Here is a 20,334-nt window from a genome sequence, read left to right as displayed (position 1 = left end):
CACAGTTCACTCTGGATGGATGTAGGGTATTGGTTCATCCTTCTTAAGCATGTGGCTCCCATTTTCATCCTACGAAAAGCAAAGGATTGAAGCGCTGTTTGTTTTGTTTCTTATTTTTGTATTTTTTGTTAGAAGTGAGCACCCATGAAAACAAAAATAACGGAATCAATCGGTGCCGTAATCACTTGTTTTCGAATAGGATGAATATGGGTGCGTAAGATTAATGATGGAACACATACCCTAATTTTTTTTTTTTTTTTGTATGTTCTGCCAAACAGAATTTTTATATTTACTCCATGAAGAGCTGTTAGAATTACCAGATTTATGGTTATAAAAAAAAACTATTTTGTCCAAGAAATGGTCTTTGGTTCGGTTAAGCAACCACCCCGACCGCCATATATGCTACAATAATTAGTTATTTAAAAAGTTGTTTGATTTTTTAAATGATCAACCTCTAAGTAAGAAAATATAGACGTGTGCAGGAAGGAAGTTCATCATCACGCGAAGAGAGCGAATATGAGAGTACGAAAACTCTAAAAATAACATAAAACAGGGTTTTCATATTCTTGTAAATTATTTAAATATGAATGGCATATGTAACATATGAGCTATTTACTATTTAATTAATTGCTTACTTTAGGTTTGAGGTTAAACAGCATTTCGATTTTATACATGCTTTGATGAACGAAAATTATTGAATTAAATCAAGGCTCACCTTGGTCACAATAACTGTTTCAATAGGTCGTCATATACCTAGTCTCTCAGAAACCACAGAAACTAAATGTAGGTATTTAACAAAACTGTGAGTTAAATAAACTTCACAGAGCAAAAAAAAATATAAAGCATTTTTTCTGGTGTAAAAGTTTTGAAAAGCCAATAACGTAGATGATGAGTAAAAAATTTATATCGTGCTTCTCCGCTCTCTCTCTAAAAATGTACGTTCATTCTCGTGTTCATTCCGCTCCGTCGCCGAACTGTGATGCATGCGTTTCATTAAGACTAGCCATCACCCCTAAATATAGTTCGTGTCATTTGTAATGCAGAACCTAATTTAAATTTTGGCGCCATGGCGTAAAACGTGATTCCGAGTATTCTGGCCCTACTCAAATGTTAATATTTGGCATCTGCACTTTAGATGCATATTCAATAATGGTTACAAATGAATTACTGAATAAACGAAATCTGTATATTGTCTTGAACATCATCCATGACCCTCAAGCAAACCGCTTGCCTAACTATACCTAAATATACTACCGCGCTGTCTTTACAAAAGGTCTCGCTTTACAAAGCATAAAGTAAAGTAACAACTCATAGCAATACCCATACTCACCTGTCCATATCCTTTCTGGAACTGTCGCTGCTGGGCCTGGGCCGCCTGCTGTTGCTGTCGGGAGCTCATTTCGTTCGAGATTGGCAGATTCCACGCTTCCTCGATCGACGGTAGCTGCCGCCGTTTGGAGGTGATACTCGGCATAGGTGCGTGTGCCAGGTGCTGCTGGAGAAACTTAATCCTCTGGGCGAGGCTCTGCGGTTTGGCCCCACCGCCGCTGCCGCTGCCGCTCCCGGCCGAGGTCGAATCGGTAGTAAGGCTGGTTCCGCCGCTTCGTCCACCGGGAATCGATGTTGCTGCCGATGCTGGTCCAGATGAGGGCGTAGAGGCCGAAGTGGTCGCAGTGGGTGTGGTTGCCGGTGTTCCGGTGGAACCGGAACCGGTGGAAGCCGTGGATGCGGTAGTGGCTGTTGGGGTTGTACCGGCGTTGGTGGTGGCACAACTGGCAGTGGATAAGGCTGACACTACGGTCGATTGCTGTCCGTCCGGATTTTTGGTGGCGTTTAGATAGCACGCATAGGCGTCACGTGGTTGATTGCAGCTTTCGTACAAAATTCCCAAATTGGTCCAGGCGGCTGAGTGGGATTTATCTAACTGCACGGCACATATGTAGGCCTGCAGTGCATCCATAGGCTGGTTCTGCTGCTGGTAGAGTACTCTGCAATAGCAAGAACTTTGGAAGGTTAGCAGGATTGAGGATGTTTGTATGATGGGGATTTCTGTACTGTAAGGACGAGCTTTAACCGAACTATTCAACAATAGGTATATGAATATCAACAGAATAGAACAAGCCAATCAGACTCAGGATCAGTTAAATAAGGTCGGCCTGTTTCGTCCGACAATGCAAAGAAATCCCCATCTGTCTACTGGGTCCACCAAAAACGATGCCCCAGAGCAGAGCACACTCACCCTATGGAGCACCATGTGTCGGCGTTGCCTTCGCTCTTCTCCACCGAATTCCGATAGGCGATGAAGGCGTCGTGTACTTTGTTGATTCCGGCAAAGCACCGTCCCAGCAGGTACAGGGTCTGGCCGGACTTGGGTTCGGCTTCGATCGATTTCTGCAAACAGTGGATGGCGGATCGTTCGCGCTGTGCCTTCTCCCCGAGCGGTTCAATGCTGTGGTACATCCATCCTAGCTGGCGGCAAATGTCGGCCTTCAGCGCTGGTGTCAGCTGTTTGTCTCCGAGTAGCTGTTCGTAGGCTTCCCTGGCGGCTTTGAACTTGTTCTGCACCTCATACAGATGCGCGATGTGGAAGCGGACTGCGGAAATGGTGAAAGAGAGAATAAGTATGGTGATTAATACTATTATTAAGTTTTATTAGCATATTAATGCATATTTGTGTTATCAATATAGTGGGGTACTAAGTTTCCTGAGAATTCCAAGATGTTTCCAAGTAAATAGACACTCTGAACACAAGCATCTCCAATCATACCAGGTTCTATCCTCACATCGAAAGCTATCACCAGTAAAAACAACTTCAATGGGAGTCATCGACACCGTCTATAAAATGCACCCACCATCAAACTGGCGACTGGCGCAGCTAAAATCGTGCTAACGCTGCAATTTGGGACGCCGCATTAAATGATGAACTGACCGCCATAATGGTCATTGCGCTTTTTACGACTTCTTTCCCAAAACCAAAAAAAACGACTGACGAGACTGTCTTGCTTCGGTGTCGTGGTTCTCTCTCCTGAGCAAATACACCAAGAATCTTAGTACCGCGATTCGTCATTCGACGTAAAGCAGGTGGGTGACCGGAGTGGTTTGGAACTGGACCGTCATCAAGTCAACAGAAAAAAAAAGTTAACCCTCTTGGCAGAATAGTCGTGGACGCACCCGCACCTACATAGCCAGACAAAAAACAAGCGACCTCTTGGATGAGGGACTTTGATTGAAGATGATTTAAGCAGTTGTGGAAGCAACAACTGTGGGGGCAGATTCGGGGAAGGTGTCGAAACTGCACCATCATCGTAAACAGTTACTGTTACTACTACCTCTTGGTATGTAGGCCGGTAACAGCAGCACAAAAAAAAACAAAATAAATACCGCGAAGAAAGTGTGCGGACAAAGATCTTGGATTCTGAGACGGAATTAACTGTTGATTCCATCGTGTTGCCAATCTTCTTGGTTTAGCGCTGGCGCTGCTCGCGGTAAATGGCAGTGTCGCGTGTACGTGATGTCTCCCAGTTGTTTGTAGGTTGGTCTTGCAAGGGGCGATGACTTTTTAATAGGCAGCCAATCAAAGTCTTCAATCATGAAGATAGCTGTATTGCCGTTAGGAAGACGATACAAATGATAGACTCCAATAAACACACAACTGTTGGGAATTTATTTAGGATTACTTTAGAAGTTCCCTTTGGAATTTTTCCAGGAATTTCTTCTTAGATTCCTTCACAGGTGTCATCTGACGTTCCTTCAGGAAGTCCTCACGCGATTCCACTAGAGATTCCATCCGGAATTTCTTAAGGGATTTCATCTGAGAAGAAGTTTCATCATCAAGAAGTTTCGTCGAGGAATCCTTTTGTGGTAACTCCTTCTGGGATTGCTCAAGGGTTTTCTTCTGTTATTAAACCAATTCCTTCTGGGATCCTTCCAAGAATTTCACCCGAATTCTTTCAGAAGTTCATTCACTCTTATCTGGATTCCTCAAGGAGTTTTTTTCTGGTTTTTGTGCAAATCCTTCCTCCGATTGATTGATTGATTTGTCTTTATTAAAGAGACTTTCACCCCTTGGCTGGTTCGTCTCTTACCCTTTCTCCGAAAGTTTATTCTAGAATTTTTACCGATGATCGTAAATTCCTCTAAAATTTTATTATGGAATTGTTTCAGGAGTTATTTTTTTTGTGGAATTCGTTATAGAATTAGTTTTGGAGTTTGTTATGAAGTTCCTGCAGTGGTTCCTTGAGGAATTCCTCAAGCAAATTTTCAAGCAATTCCTTGACTCGGTAAGAATAAATAATTGCCAAAGCCCGAATAATCAGTCAACACTGTTACAACTACTGAAATCAACTGTTGAAAATCAAAATTTAATATTGAAATAGCTTCCTAAACGCCTGAAAGTAGGCAATTTCCTTTGATATAAGCGAGCTCTAACACAATAAATATTTTGTTGGAAAACAAATCAACTTTTAAAACTAATTTTATGTTCAGCATAACTACAATACATACTTCACAATCAAGGTTCCACAAAAATGTAGAGGCTGAAAGTTTACCGTAACTCTTATTGGCAATCGTTTGTTTAGTAGATAAGTAAGAAACCCATTACAAATTCTTTTAAATAAATAAAGCAAGGCGATCTTTTTTCAAAAAAAAATGGGAAGTCTACACTTATCTCTAGACGTCTATGAACAAGGTAAAATAAAAAGTCTATGATCATTAACGACACTTGGAAAGTTCTGGAATGGAATTACAATTTTCTACCCGAATGATCAATATCACCCCGTTGATCAATTTGACCCCGGTTTACGGTATATATCTTTTAGTTTTTGTAGGAATTTCACATGGGTCCTTTGAGGATCTCTTTGAGAGTTTCCCCAACGATTTCTACTCGATTGTTTACTGATGACCTTATGACCTGATGAATGTATGTTTGCCTGGAAACATACAGTTGTTTAATCAACATACGAGCTACAAGAGATTTACCCTGAAGTTTTTCCAGAAATTACACTTGAAGTTCCTTAACAGATTTTTTCAGCAATTTCTCTTAGTATTTCTTCGGAAATTTCTACAAAGACTCTTTCAGAATGTTCTTCATAGATTTATTCAGTAAGTTTTACAAGATTTTTTTCAGGAAGTTCTCCAATCGTACAGGAATGCCTCCAATCATTCCTACAAGGAAATGCTCCAAGGATTTTTTCAGCAAGTCCAGCAAGTACTTATTCTTTTAAATTGCTCCAAGACTTATTACTTTATGCATTCTTCCCAGACTTCCTCCACGAACTTTTTAGGGATCCCTCCAAAATTTCTTCGAAGAATTCCTCTGATTATTCCTTCAGGTTTCCTTCAGCAATTTCTACAAAGATTTATACAATAATTCCTGCAAAGATTTAGGAATATTTCTAGAAATATTCTTCGGATTCTTCATGAGTTTTCTCATTGTTTGTTTTAAATCAAAAATCCTGTTTGATACTACGATCGCCCACCCTAGCATACAACCCTGAACGTCAGTACTACCAGGGTGTAGAAAACATCTCATCTGCTCTTCGTCGTCTGTGCTTTCATAGTGACCTTCAAGCCTTCAATATATCGATCGGGCAAAAGCAAGAGAGACTAGCCAGACTGATGACGTCATTAGAGAAAGTGCGTAGAACATCGCTGACTTCAGTTGGAAGCAGTGTACGCAGAATATGGCACCGCAAGCGAAAAATAGGCAACAAAGAAGGCACGGCAACAACGCTTTGTTTTTTCGTTAGCAGATAATGACAAAATCTCTTCCGAGTTTGTTCACAACAAAAACGGTAGGAATATTTGTTTCGTTCTATTCACATCGTGATTTTCGCATTGTTTTACAACTGAAACTCGACTCTCAGGATGGCAAGAGTCTTGAATCATCCAAATGCTCATGAATTTGATGATGTGGGTCGAAATTTTCAGCAGAAAAACCGAAACATCGGTACACGCACGGCAAGCGATATTTGTTTTATTGCTCTCATCGCTTGACATGCGTTTGTTGCAGAGCGCCTTTGTTACCGACATGCACCGCTTAGGACAAAGCGTTTGTTTTTTGGCTTGATCCGTTTTTCGTACCCTGGTTGGAAGATAATTCCACTCGGATCAAGTGGTCGTCGAAGACCCTTACATGACAATTTATAAAATGTAGTCTGTTATAAATAGTTGTGTTAATAAACGTTACATGATAAGTGTTAGTTCATAGTAAAATTTGGAGTTATTTGACCTTTCTATTAGAAGAACAGTCATTCCGATTATCGTTAACCAGACTTGTGCTAAGGAGTATAGAGCCAAGCCGGAATGGATTCGTAGTAATTCCATCTCCCCTCCATTAGATTCCAATCCTTCCGAGAGCAGCCGCACTTCTAGAACGATGTTGGAGCTAGAACTAAGGATGCTTCCCAACGAATCCCTTTAGAAATTCCTTCAAGGTTACGACTGAGGATTAATTTAAGAAATTCAACAGGATTTTTCCGTGAAATATTCATACAGAGATTTCTGCAAGGAATTCTAAATAAATTTCTCCGACTAGTTCAGCTGAAATTCCTCTTGAGATTAATTCATGTAAATTTGCAAATTTTTAGAAATTTTATCCAATTTTTTTCTAAGATTCTACCAGCACCAAGAATTTCTGCGAAAAATTCCTGCATGGATTGCATCAGTAATCTATCGCAGGATTCTTCCAAGTGATCTTACAGAAAATCTTTCAAGAATTCCTCCAGGAAAACTTTCAAAAATTTATTCCATAATTTCACTAAGGTTGCCCACTAGGCCGTCCCTTATTTTGCAAAAATTGGAAATGTTATAAGTTCGTTAGTGGAAAATGACCGTTTTAGCTAAGATCGTGTCAAAATTTGAAGTCCGTATCTCAAGGCTAAGTGGTCCCTCAAGAGGCCTAAACTTGGCAAAAATTGTATGGGACCAAAAAAACATGAAATTTTTTTCTACAAAAAAAAATACGCTATTCTACTAAAACCTGTGATTTTAGGACCCTAAGGGGCCAAAAATGTGCTTAGATTTGCGATATTGCTGTGTGCATTCGAAATGCAAATATCAAATGCGGGAGCACCAAATGCGGTAAGATTTTCTAACAAGTAACCCGATGTCAATGGGAGCTTTTAAATCCTAGGTTGGCGGTGGTTTTGAATATGGTTGCTAAGTTGCCTTTGGTAACACTGTGTTACCGCATTTGGAGCGCATTTGGGCACCGTTTGCATCTTGAACGCACACAGCAATATATCTACTCGTTTTTGAGTTATTGAACAAAATAGGGTAAGTTTCCTTCGGAATCTAAAAAAATGGTCAAAAATGCTGATTTTTCAGTTGTTTTTTGTCAATATCTTGGAAACGAGTAAAGATATCGCAAATCTAAGCACATTTTTGGCCCTTTAGGGTCCTAAAATCACCGGTTTTAGTGGAATAGCGTATTTGTTTTGTCGAAAAAAAATTCATGTTTTTTTGGTCCCATGCAATTTTTGACAACTTTAGGCCCCTTGAGGGACCACTTAGCCTTGACATACGGACTTCAAATTTTGACACGATCATTTTTTAGCTAAAACGATCATTTTCCACTAAAGAACTTATAACATTTCTAAATTTTGCAAAATAAGGGACGGCCTATTGCCCACAGAAATTTTTCGAAGAATTCCTTTAAAAAAGGGGTTTCACATCGGGAACCGTGGTGCGCTTAGGGCACCGTTTGATGAATAACTCACTTGGGACTTGGGATTGTCCCGGAAGATCCTGAAAAAAATCATTAGAACCCATCTAGAATCGACCATAGATTTGGAAGGAAATACACCATGTAATGATGATGGAAAATATCTATTAGAAATCTGTCAAGGATCAACGCAGACATTCATCGAAGTTCATAAAAGTATCATGAGGGGCTCACGGAACATTTTTGAAGATTCCGGCCGAACACTTCTAAAAATATCGCTAGCAAGAAAATATTCCATTTCGAGAAGCTCTTTCACCAGTAGTGAACACCAACATCGTTGTATGTTGCTGAGAATCGAATACATTAAAGTGTGTGTCAGATTTTAAAATAATATTTTTTGAAAATAATGAACGTATGCACCGCATAAAAGAACGCCTTTAAGAAAAACTTCACGAACTCCTCCAAAGATTCATAGGAAAATTTTCTCTTGTATTTTTCCTGGAAAAAAAACATAACAATACCTGTAATAATTGCTTTAGAAATTAAATTTTTCCAGGAATTTTTTTTTTCGGGAATTTTGCCAAGGATTTCTTGGAAATCTATTCTAATATTTCAGATTTTTTTTTGGGAATTTCGCCAAGGATTTCTTTAGGAATTCCACCCAGAATCCCTTTGGAAACTCCTCCAGGAAGTTCTTTAGGAACACGTGTAAGAATACATTCAGGCATTACTCCATGAATTTTTGTTTTTTTTTTCAGGAATTCCGTTAAAGATATTGTAAGTATACCCTCCTGGTATACTTCGAACGATTCTGCCAACGATTGTTTCACTTCCTGCGCGGATTCCTTAAGGAACACTTCCGAAGATTTCTTAAGGGATTCCTCCAAGTATTCCTTTAAAACATCCTTGAAGAGTTGCCGCGGTAATCCCTTAATGTTTCCTTTACAACTCCTACAAGGTGTTTTTAAAGAATTCCTTTAGAGATTCAGCAAAAATTCTTCCGAGAATTTCTTCAAGAATTTATTCAAAGGTTCTTTCAAGAATCCCTACATTTTTTTAGAAAATCGTTTAAGGATTCCTCCCGACTCAAAAAACAATCTTAAATCCATAATATTATACAATATTTCATCTATATAGAAAGGGCGTGTTTAGGTCTCTCTGGAGAATTTTATGGCAAAACTCCTGGCAAAAGCAGAACTCAGAATAATTTCTGTTGGAATGTCTTTAGTGATTCTGATTTTTCTGCAAAACTCCTGATAATTGCTCTTATTTGGTGTAAATTATTATGCCTTAAAAAAAGAGAGCTGAGATTTAGAATGTTTTCTAAAAAAGCCGAGGGTATAAGAGCGGTGAATTTTCTAGAAGAATTATTCTCAAAAAATTAAAGAAATTTTTGGTGGGATAGAAGGAAAAATGGCTATCTAAATTTGAACAGAAATCTGCATTTCCTGAAAACAGATATTTTTAACCTTATTTTAAAAGCTGACAGGAAAAATATAGTTTGGACTTAATTTCTAATCACATTTTTTGAAAACTCGTGGAAAATGTTTGGTGGAAAATGAAGAGTATTGCACAAATCTTAAAACAAAATTTGGCGAAAAATAAGAATTTATCTCAATTTGTTTCGCCAAATTCCTCTACAGTACAGCCAGTATTGAGAAGCATTCAGGGCATCGGATTAATTCTCCATTCAAAAGTATTACATAAAACAAACTTCATCAGATGGGTCTTCAAGAAAAGGCCAAAACTTCCATGAACAACTCCAAGAAGATCAAAAATCAATTTCAATTTTGCAGGCAATACTTTCGAAGATTCCATAAAAAATCTAGATAATCCTGTCTTTAGGTTTTGATCGACAATTTCGTTTTTGTTTTTATGTCAGTAAATATAATACCTTCTAAAGGAATTCCCGGAAGAAATTCTAGAGGAATTCCCGGTAGAATTTCTAGAGGAATTTCGGAATAAACTCTTTAAGGAATTCCCGGAGGAACTCGTAGAGGCATTTCTCTAGGTACACCCAAAGGAATTCCCGGATAAACTTCTAAACGAATTTCCAAAAGAACATCTAAAAGAATTCCCTGATGAACTTTTAGAGGAACGTTTGGGGAAACTCCTGGAAGAATTTCGGTAACAAATCTTAAAAGAACTCTTAGAGTAATTGCCGGAGGAACTCTTAGAGAAATTTCCGGAGGAATTCTTAGGGGAATTACCGGTGGAACTCATAGAAGAATTCTCGGAGGAAATTCCGGGCATTCCTTGTGTAACTCCCAGAAATATTTGTAGAGCAACTAGTAAAGTAATTGCCGGAGGAATTTTCGGAGGATTTTTTTAGATAAATTGCCGAATAAATTCGAAAAGGAGTTCAAGAACGAACTCGAAGAGAAATTACCAGAGTTATTCATAGATGAGTTCGCGGATGAACACTTATGGATTTCCCGGAAGAATTTCTTGAGGAATTCCCAGCCGGATTTCTAGAGCAACTCCCAATGGAACTCCTAGAAGAATTCCCAAGTAATCGTGAAGAAATTCCCGGAAGAACTCGTACAGAAATTCCCGAACTCAATTACTTTTAGATACTTCTAGAGAAATTCCTGGGAGAACTCCTAGAGGAACGTTCGGGGAAACTCCTGGATGTATTCCCGGAACTTTAGAGGAATTTCCGGAAGAACTTCTAGAGGAACTTCCGGGAGAATTCTTAAAGGAATTCTCGAAAGAAATATACCCAGTGCAAGTTCTAAAAAAAACTTATAAAGCAACTTGTAATGAAATTGCTTGGGAAACTACTTCCCGGTGAAACTAGTAAAGGTGTTTCCGAAGATATTCGAATTCCCGGAAGTACTCCTAGGCGAATTCCCAGAAGAACTTCTAGAGGAATTCTCGGAAGAAATTTTAGAGAAAGTCACGGTGAAAAGAAAATTTTGGAAGAATTCCAGGAGGAACTGCTACAGAACTTGCTGGAATAACTCCCAGAAGAATTCCCGGAAGAACTCCCAGAGGCATTACAAGAGACACTTCTAGAGGAATTATCAGAGGAAACATCTGGTCTTTCCATTGCAATTTTTATGAACTCCTCAAGGGATTTCCGTAGAAATTCGTTAAGGAATTCCCGGATGAACTCGTTGAAGAACTCGTGGAGGAATTCCCGGAGGTGCTCCTAAAGGAATTGCCTGACGATCTCCTAAAGGAATTCCCAGTAAAAACTTTTAGACTTCTAGATGAATTCCTGGAGGATCTACTAAAAGAATAACTCTTAGAGGAATTTCTAGAGGAAGTACTACAAAAAGTCCCAGTGCAACTAGAGGATGTCACGGAGGAAACCCTCGGACCCCGAAGGACCTTCTAGAGTTCCCGGAAGAACTCTTAGCGGAATTCTTAGCGAAACTGCTGAAAGAATCCTCAAAAGAGTTGCTGGAGAAATTACATCTCTTCGGGAGATGAACACGACAAAAATATTTTTTTCATCATCACTAGCATTTTCTTCAATCTTCGGAATCCCTCTTTCTTCAGCCATCAGTTATCTTCAGGAACCCCCTGTATCTTTGTGAACTCAATTTACTTCAAAGGACAAACTCTTTCACTTCTTGTACCGACTTTTCGAACCCTCTAAGCAGAATACCCTCTTCGAATGAGTGTAATCAGTTTCGTACCTTTTAATTCCGCCCTATGTTGCTTATCCTGTGACAGATATGCGTATTTCGACTACCACTTGTAATCATACTCAGTGCCAGTGTCAGTTATCCACTTTCACTTCACAAAAAATGGACCACAGCTGAAAACGATCATACAAATGCTATGTATGCAGATGACTCCAATGAATTGCTTGAAATATGGTAATAAAATAAAACAAGAAATAGTATAATTTATCAATGCGTTTTTGAGATCGGCGTAGAAAATTGGAGTTAGGCGGCGTAAGCGGCGGCGCGACGAAAAATAATCGGCGGCGGTGGCGTGAACCGAGAATCGGCGGCGGCGCACACCTCTACTTGAGGGACGATAACTAAAAAAAACTAGTTGCCGGTTAAAATTATATAATTTAAGCATGTTTTATGAGCATATTGTTAAGGAGAATTAAGAAGTGATTAAGAAAACACATGCAAAAGTGATATAGCAATTTACGCATTTTTGTTCATACTGTAAATACTGGTACTTTTTTTTATTTCTTTATTCGTGAAAGCTGATTCCTAACACGAAATATTGGCAAAATCAAATCACATTCCGCTTTCTCGGATTTCACGGACAAACTCTAACATACTAAGTACAATCTCTTCTTTGCATCTGGCGTGCAATTTACCCACATGACAATCCACATTCCTCGAATCCAGTACCCACATAACGGCCGTCAATCACCTCTACCCGGCTTGCCCGGCATACACTTGAGAATACTCACACTTGAGAAAAAATCACTTCCTGCTCGTTCATATAATTTAGCAAATCAAAACTAACCATCCATTGAGCACTTGAGAGGTCCTTATGGAAATTAACTGAAATTCTTTCGATCCTACCCGCCCTACGTTCACAGACTCACTGGGCCTCTCCTCGCTGGGCCAAAGAACGCATATCCTTCGAATGCCACATCCTTCTCATAAACACGGAGTCCCGAACAAAAAAATAACAAGAAACAACCAAGAAACAGCACCGCACCGTAGCAGCGTACAACGAAAGATAGATTTTATTGTTCGGGATAAGTTTTCTTTCCTCCGCACACCCTGGCCGATCCGAACGTTGTTTCGTCCTTCGTCCTTCGTGCTCGCATCCTTCTCGTTGTCCTTTCGGTGAGGATTCCAACCACCACATATGATTCGGAAACGATTTTCGGAACCAATGCACTGTAGTGTAGTGATGGCTTCGTAACTATCGGGCGGTTCATTCGTCAAAAATCAACTGCTACAGCAGTAAAACAATTTTCCTGCGTCAATCATCTCAGTTTGTACCCGAATTTGTACCTTATTGCTTTGAGTTGTTTGGCACAGGTAGAAGCAAGATGCGCTTGATTGACTCTAACTTTGCTCGACGATCCCGAATTGCAGCAATAACCATCGTTGGGATCGGGGTTCATTCCCTTATTTATTGGGCCTCCCTCGCAAGAAGCAGACTTATTTTTGCATTTTCTTCGCCAGGTTTGTGAGCAGGTAGACAGCTCTGGGACGAAAGCGATCGTTTCAGGATCAAGAATTATAAAATTATTCATGCGAGAGACTCAGACAACGTCGTTTAAAAAGTCATAAAATAAAACTTTTTCGCAGAAATGTTCAAGATGTCCTTGGATAAAGGGTAATTTACATACCTATCAACGCATTATTGTACAACAACTCTTCGAATTATCACATCGTAAAACTGAAGCACAACAAGCAAAAACACTTTCCCGAGAACAACTGTTCAACTACGCAAATGGATGTTATCCTTCCTTCCGTGTCCTGCTATTATTTCATCTGCAAATTGAGTAACTGTTTCGGTTCATAAACCGCATTATTAACCGAACAAAACGAAGTACTCCGCCCATCAGATGGTGCATCCTGCTGTTCGTCGCTATGGTCATGATGCAATATGACGAGGCTGATAGTTTTTTGAACTTTCGAACGAATGCTGTCCCGGTTGATGTTCGATCGGACCGGGTCATCTGTCGCAAATTAACCGCTGCTGAATGCAGCCTCAACGAAGTCATCCCAGGAACCATCATCGCCGAGTATCATTAACTAGTCCTCTTCTTTGATACCGCAACGACAGGTTCTTTTTTCATCGAATGAAACACGCAAAGTCATAGCAATGATCAAAAAGATGTCGGAGGCTACAGTCAGTGTGATCTTGTTTCACAGCTGTTGATATTCGTTTCCTATCACATATCGATGCTGCCCCGTTTTTGGATGGTTCACAGGCAGCAAGCCGGTTACTACATAGAGAACGGTTTTCTGTGATGAATTACCCACCGACACAGGTTTCATCGAAAGTAATTGATTATCATGGACAGGTGAATGTGTTGCGTTGAAAAGATTAATGATCTCTTATCACATGCGCAGTGATGCAGTCCGATGAATTTCATACTTATCATTGTCGTTTTCTTGTAGAATCATGCTAGGACGATTGAAAAGGTCATTTCTATTATAGATCTATGATCCCACACTAAAATAAAATGCACGCAAAGGTCACCAATTGTAATGAAATTATGACGTTTTTCGGTGATGTAAAAATGATTCCGGTGTTTTCGTACAAATCATGTGAAGATATTATGGCTGTTCTACAAGAAAGTCACGGAAAATCCCCCTTTTTTATGTTTATGGTAAATGTCACGGACTACCTTCGAAAAATGTCAATTGATATTCACCATGCATTTTCGAAGGTAGTCCATGACATTTATCCTCAATATTCGAAAAAGATCAGGTTTTCCGTGACTTTCTTGTAGGGCTGAGCCGCACAAGTTTTTCATATAGGGGAGACTGGGGAGACTTGATCCCTTTTTCTTAATTTACCTGAAACTTTAAGAAAAAACACAAAACTAGATCCGATTTCCGTACAAAATGGCAGGTAAACATCTATTGCAAGTTAATACACAACAGAAGGCCTTTAAATTATTGTTAAAGTTTTCAAAACTGTGTTTTTATGGAGGCATGTCTTATGATGTATTTTTCAAAAATGGGTGACACTTGATCCCCCTTTGGGCACATGGTTTATTTAAAGGGAAAATAATTCCAGAGTCTTCCTATTCACTTTCTTTTCGAGTTTTCTTGTATTTTCGATGAATTTAGATTGTCTGAAATTGTAAGATTTCCTTAAATTTTTAAGGATATGCCGTATTTTCAAAATGGGGAGACTTGATCCCCCTTTCCTTGGTTTGTACTAAAGTTATAATTATCTGACACATTTTATCGTTGAATAGACTAGAATTTCAAGTAAATAGAGGCTTCCGAATAGAATTTTATTTTTGACATGTATAATGTGTGTGTAATCCTCGAGGGATCAAGTCTCTCCATGTCACTGTTGTGTATACTAAGCAGAATTAATTAAAATATGTTAACAACAGCCTTATTTGGATAAATAACTTTGAAAGTATTCTATTTAAACTATGTGCTGTGAAATTTTGACATGATTTGGTTTAATTTTCACAAAGTTATTGAGATTTTTCGGAATCGCTTAAAAGATTTCTGAAGGACTGCAAACAAACCATCAGCCGTTAAAAAATAATGCAATGTACAATCGAAATCACTTGTAGCCAAAACATAGTCGTTTGTCCAGGAGTAGTTTTGGAAAAAATTATGCTAGAAGAAAAATGTTTTTGATTCCGAGCAAATATGGGGGGAACAAGTCTCCCCAGGGATCAAGTCTCCTCAGTTTCCCCTACCATGTTCTCAGGTTAAGCCTCTAAAATGAGCTGGATGTGGTTGAATTTAAATAATTCGAAATGACATTTTCAGCATTGGCTGGGATGACTATATAAAAAAAAACTTTATGAAAACCAATTCTTTGAAATGTGTGGGACTTCATTGCTAAACATGGAAAGTATTTAGAAGGCTAAAGGGTTCTAGGAACTCTCCAACATAAAAGTCCTCAAGTCTACAAGGGGTGGCCAAATTTAGTAGTTTTTGTATGGTGTTGTAAATTTGACTAATTTTGGTCTATTTAGGTGAAAACATCAAACCGGTATAATTGTATTCGTCGTGAGAAAATATTATGTTGTATAACGTCGTAACAAACGTTCAAAATTACATTCAATTTGGATCACTGGTTATCGAGATATGACAGTTCAAAAATTAGTTGTTTAAAAATAGTGTTTAACAAGAACGGTTCTTGTTCTTCGCGCAAGATTAACTAATCAAGCTCAAATTTGTACTAAAGATGCACATATAATAGATTGACAAAAAGTCCAAATTTGACAATTTTTGATGCACTCTATGAAAAGTTACAGCTTGTTGGAACTTTTTTGAGAGAGAAAAAAGATGCCTATCCCAAACATTTTGGTCATCCCCTGTATAAGGGCAATCAATCAGGGTGTTTACTTGATTACGAGAATAGAATTCCCTGGTTTGTTTCTACCATGTGTTATAAAAATAAGAGAAAATTTATTCTTACAAAGTATTAACATATTACGGCAGATAGAACCTTACAAATGCACAAATCAGAAACATCACAAATGGACACAGTACTACACAGAACACAAATGTGCCCTGTTGTCCAGATGGATAACACTTTCCGATCACAGGTTGACGAAGTTCCATTAATTGGTTTGGGTCCATCAGTCATCCTGGAATTGTTTTATTTGGCACTTAGCCTTTTTGATAGCTTGATTTTGTCTAGGAAAACTAATTCTAATTGGGCACCTCAATTCAAGTTCCATTACTAGAGTTCGTGCCAAGGAAAGGTTTACATCTCTAGTACTAAATCGCGGTCCGGAATGGCATGAAGTTGGCAATCACAATAGGATTGCATTTTATTTGCCACTTTTCTACCAATGTGTATTAAATGTGTATTAAAATAATTATATTTACTAATCAAATTGACACATATAACACGAAAGAATGCACGAACATTAAATTCATAACACCCTATGTCCCTATTTTTGCAAGTAGATACGGAGATACGGAGAACCTAAGGAGAACCTAAGTGGTCCACCAAGAAGCCTACTGATATTAAAAAAATGTATGGGGATACAAAGAAACATGAATTGTTTTTGACGAAGAGAATACCCTGTTCTTATAAAATCGATGCTTTTAGGACCCTGATGAGCATGACTGCCAGATTTTTTTCTATTTCAGAGGCGTTCCAGTTTCAGTTAGATGGGCTTGGTTGTCTGGTGGCTACCATTTCTGATTCGTAGAACGTCCTGGGTTCAATCCCTGGCCCGTCACTTCCCTTCTACTTTGTGTCTTTATCTCGACCCCTTCTCGACATATGCAACTCATGTATATTCATAAGTTCATAGACTACAGAAACGTGTAGAAAAGGCCGTTTCCCTTCCTTCCAACGTTCATAGCATAGTGTCAATCTATCATCTAACACCTACACGTTATGCAACCAAGCGAACTGTGCCGCTTCTTCTCATTCAGAGTAAGCAACACACAATTTATCACCTAAATGTATACTCTATCAATGGATCGCATCACCAACCAAAGCTGACTTTCAGATCTCACATCATACTAACATTCCTTTCCCTTCCCAACCAACTGTAAGGACTTGGCCGGCGCAGGCATTGATCCAAAATATATGATTGCACTTTAACAACAAGTGGTGAGTACCAGCCCCTTATTCAGTTGGATCTCAGTGCAATTCTACCAGATCAGATCAATTATGGAGGAGCAACCATTATTGACATGTACAGTTAGTCTAAGCTAAGTTAAGCTAAGCTAAGCTTCACGGACGTTCCAGTTTCAGTGGTACCCCAGATGGTTTCAGGGGCTCCAAGGAATTTCAGTGGTTTTCAATGGAGTTTTGGGGGCGTTCTTAGCAGTTTCAGAAGCGTTCCAGGGGTTGTGAAGTGGTTTCAAAGGTGTTCCATGGGTGTTCAGGAGAATTCAGTAGCCGTCCAGAGAATTTCAGGAGCCTTCCATGGATTTTCAAGAACGTTTTAGGAGATTTAAGCGACATTTCAGGGGTGTGAGGGGTATTCCCAGGAGTTTCAATGGTTTGACAGGTGATTTCATTGGCATTCCAGGCTGTTTAAAGCGTGCTACAGGAGTTTTCAGGAGTGTTCCAGGGAATTTCAGAGGCATTCCAGGATTTTCAAGAGTATTCCAAGAGATTTAAGCAGCTTTTCAAGGAGTTTTAGGGGCACTCCAGGGCCTTTTAGAGGGTTTCAAGGCGTTCCAGAGGTGAATTGCCAGGAGCGTTCCAGGGGTTATCGCGGAATTACAGGTGTGTTTCAGGGAGTTACAAAGCGTTCCAGAGATGTTTCGGGGATTTCAGGGCTTTCCAGTAGTATTCCAGGGGTTCTCATGGAGTTCAGGAAGGATCGAGAACGTTCCAAAGAGATTCAAGCGTTTTCGGAAGAAAAATACCAAGGGTGTTTCAGGGGGTTCCGGGAGATTTCAGGAGCGTTCCAGAGATGATCTAGGGGTCTCAGGGGTATCTGCAAGGGTATTTCAGGGTATTTCAGGGGCGTCCCCTCTATGAAAAGGATTTAACAACAAGCGATAACTGGTCAACATTAGGATGAGTTTGCTTAATTGATTGATTGATTTGTCTTTATTAGAGAGACTTTTGAGTTTGCTTAAGGATGAGTTCAACATTTGAGTTCCCGACTTCCGGTACAAGTGCTTTAATTTATCTTAGAAAATGGAATTAACGGGAATTCAAATTTAATGGGAAGTTTAAGAAAGTACAAATTTTCATAAATTGGCGAATCCACCCTGCAAGCTAGAATTTTGTTACAAGAATCTTTTAGAGAAAATTGTGGCGAAACTATTACGTGGTGGAACTTCGGGAAGGAATAGAGCAACTCCGAAACCATTCAGGTTTGTTTTAAAGTAATAGATACCTTGTTAGTGATCTACTGAATCCCATGATGGCTGTCACTATGGCTCAATTTCGCAACAACTCATTATTTTGAGCGCACAAAACTCTTGATATTTGTACATTTAGGGTTCTTAGGCTGAACAGGGATTGCAAGACGTCTGTTTTCAAACCCCAGTTAAACTCTTGGTAGTCCCCCAAAAATCCCCATAAAACCCACTCTAAAACCTCCTGAAGCCCTCCTGGAGCACCTTAAATCCTCGGGAATCTACTGAAATTCCCACTGCCTTTAATGCACCCGCATTTCTCTAAATCTTTCTGTAGTCTCCCTGGTATCCCTGACAACCTCCTAAGTCTTTTGAAATCCCATGGACACCCTCGAAAGCACCTTAAGTCCCCTGAAACCCTGTGCAGCCCACTGAAACTCCATTAAACCCGTTGAAACCCCCTGACACTTCCTGATAACTCGAGGTACATTTTGATAGAAACCCTCTGAAGCCTTCACGACGACACCTGAAATTCTCTGAAATCTGTTTGAAACTCCATAAAATCTTCTGAAATGCCCTGAACCTCCTTCAAGTCCCTCTGAAAATCCTCTAGAACTCTATGAACCTTCTGGAAGCTCTTATGAAACCCCTACCCTAAAATACCCCGAATTCTCCTAAAATTACACCTCCTGAAATCCTTTGAAACCCCCTGTAACTGAAACCGGGCAGACGAACAATTTTTGCTGTCATAGCTCGATGTGATTTTAATGTGTTATTCAAAAATATAAAGAATTTATTGATATGGATATCAGTATTTGTTCTTGTCGAAATAAAAGAAAATTTCTACATAAGAACAAATTGAGCTCTTTTGCACGAAATGGAACACATACAGGGGATACTCAAAATAACTGGGACAGGTAAATTTTTCACTTTTCAAAAAATGTTCAACTCGCTGTAACTTTTCGAAAAGGGCATCACATATTCTCAAATTTTGACTGTTAGTTCATCAACCAATGGATATCGGATAATTATACCTTTTTCTACAATCTTCATAACTTCGTGTAGAATGGCCCGATCTTTTAAAAAATTGAACCACTGATACACAACTAGTTGATGAACTTACAGTCAAAATTTGAGAATATTTGATGTCCTTTTCGAAAAGTTACCACTAGTTGAACATTTTTTAAAAAGTGAAAATTTAACCTATCCCAGTTATTTTGAGTACCCCCTGTACACCCTATAGAGATGGCTCAACGTTGGTGAAATGTCATGTGCCCCTTTCTGAGCTGGGGAAATGAAGAACCTCATGCTCTTGTTGCCATGATATTCACAACAGTGAGCCGCAGTTGAGTGGTAAGCATCGCCGCCTGTGAAACCTAAGGTCGTAGGTGATGCTGGATGACATTTTTTATTTTATTTTTTCTAGAAAAAAGTGACAAATCTTGTCTGCTATCATAGCTTTGCTACCACAGTTTCTCTCGGAATTTCGGCGAGATCTTCCGGAAGGTTCTACTAGGGATGTCTTCCAGCAAAGTTTCCAAAATTCTACTTGGATTTTATCGCGCGATTTCGCTTGCAATTCTCCCCGGGATTTGTCCTTGAGTTTTCTTAATATTTTCTCCCGGAATAACTCCCAGATCTTTTTTTTCTGAAATGTCCCAGTTTTTCCCAAGTTTTTCCTCCGAAATTCCTTCCGAGATTTCTCCAATTGGTCTTGCGAAGTTTCGCGCAATATTTCACCTGGAGTCCGTCTGATATTTCTCCGGGAATTTCTTACAGGGAATTTCGTAAATTAGTCTAGAAGACATTTCGAAACAAAAACTCTTGAAAAATCCCTGCAAGAATTTCGGGAGCAACTATTAGAGAATTCCAGAAGGAGCACACATAATCCCGAGACAGTTTGCTTTAGGGATTCCGGGAAGAGTTCTGGACATAATCCCGAGAAAGTTTGTAAAACAAATGTCTGGAGGATCAGTGCAAGAAATCCTGTAAACAACTTCGAGGAAAAGCCTGGAAAAAGTTCTGAAAGAAACCATGGGAAGAACTCCATGTGGAATATCAGTAATAGCTCCTGAGAAAATCCCAAAAGATAATCCGGAGAAAATCTTAGGAGTAAGTTAAGTTCAGAAAAAAAAACTCTGAGTGACATTCCGGCTGAAACTCCTGTAGTTTCGGGACAAACTCTAGAAAAAAAAACTCACTGAAGGTTGAGAAATTTCTTCAAGAAATGACAGTAGACATTTCGAA

General features: G+C 39.2%; 1 protein-coding gene across 1 annotated transcript in view; it reads right to left on the bottom strand.

Moving 5' to 3' along the window:
- Positions 1-20,334, bottom strand: part of LOC115258558 (histone demethylase UTY) — a 256,602-nt gene that overhangs the window by 24,503 nt on the left and 211,765 nt on the right. The window contains exons 6-7 of the mRNA XM_029858738.2: positions 2,240-2,594; positions 1,331-1,988 (exon numbers count right to left, since the gene is read on the bottom strand). Of these exons, the coding sequence (XP_029714598.2) occupies positions 1,331-1,988; positions 2,240-2,594 (1,013 nt within the window). The remainder of the gene's footprint in view (positions 1-1,330; positions 1,989-2,239; positions 2,595-20,334) is intronic.

This window comes from Aedes albopictus, chromosome 2 (assembly GCF_035046485.1).
Source record: "Aedes albopictus strain Foshan chromosome 2, AalbF5, whole genome shotgun sequence".
NCBI classification, from domain to species: domain Eukaryota; kingdom Metazoa; phylum Arthropoda; class Insecta; order Diptera; family Culicidae; genus Aedes; species Aedes albopictus.
Note: the sequence above shows the minus strand (reverse complement) of the source record. Positions and strands in the feature narration are given on the sequence as shown.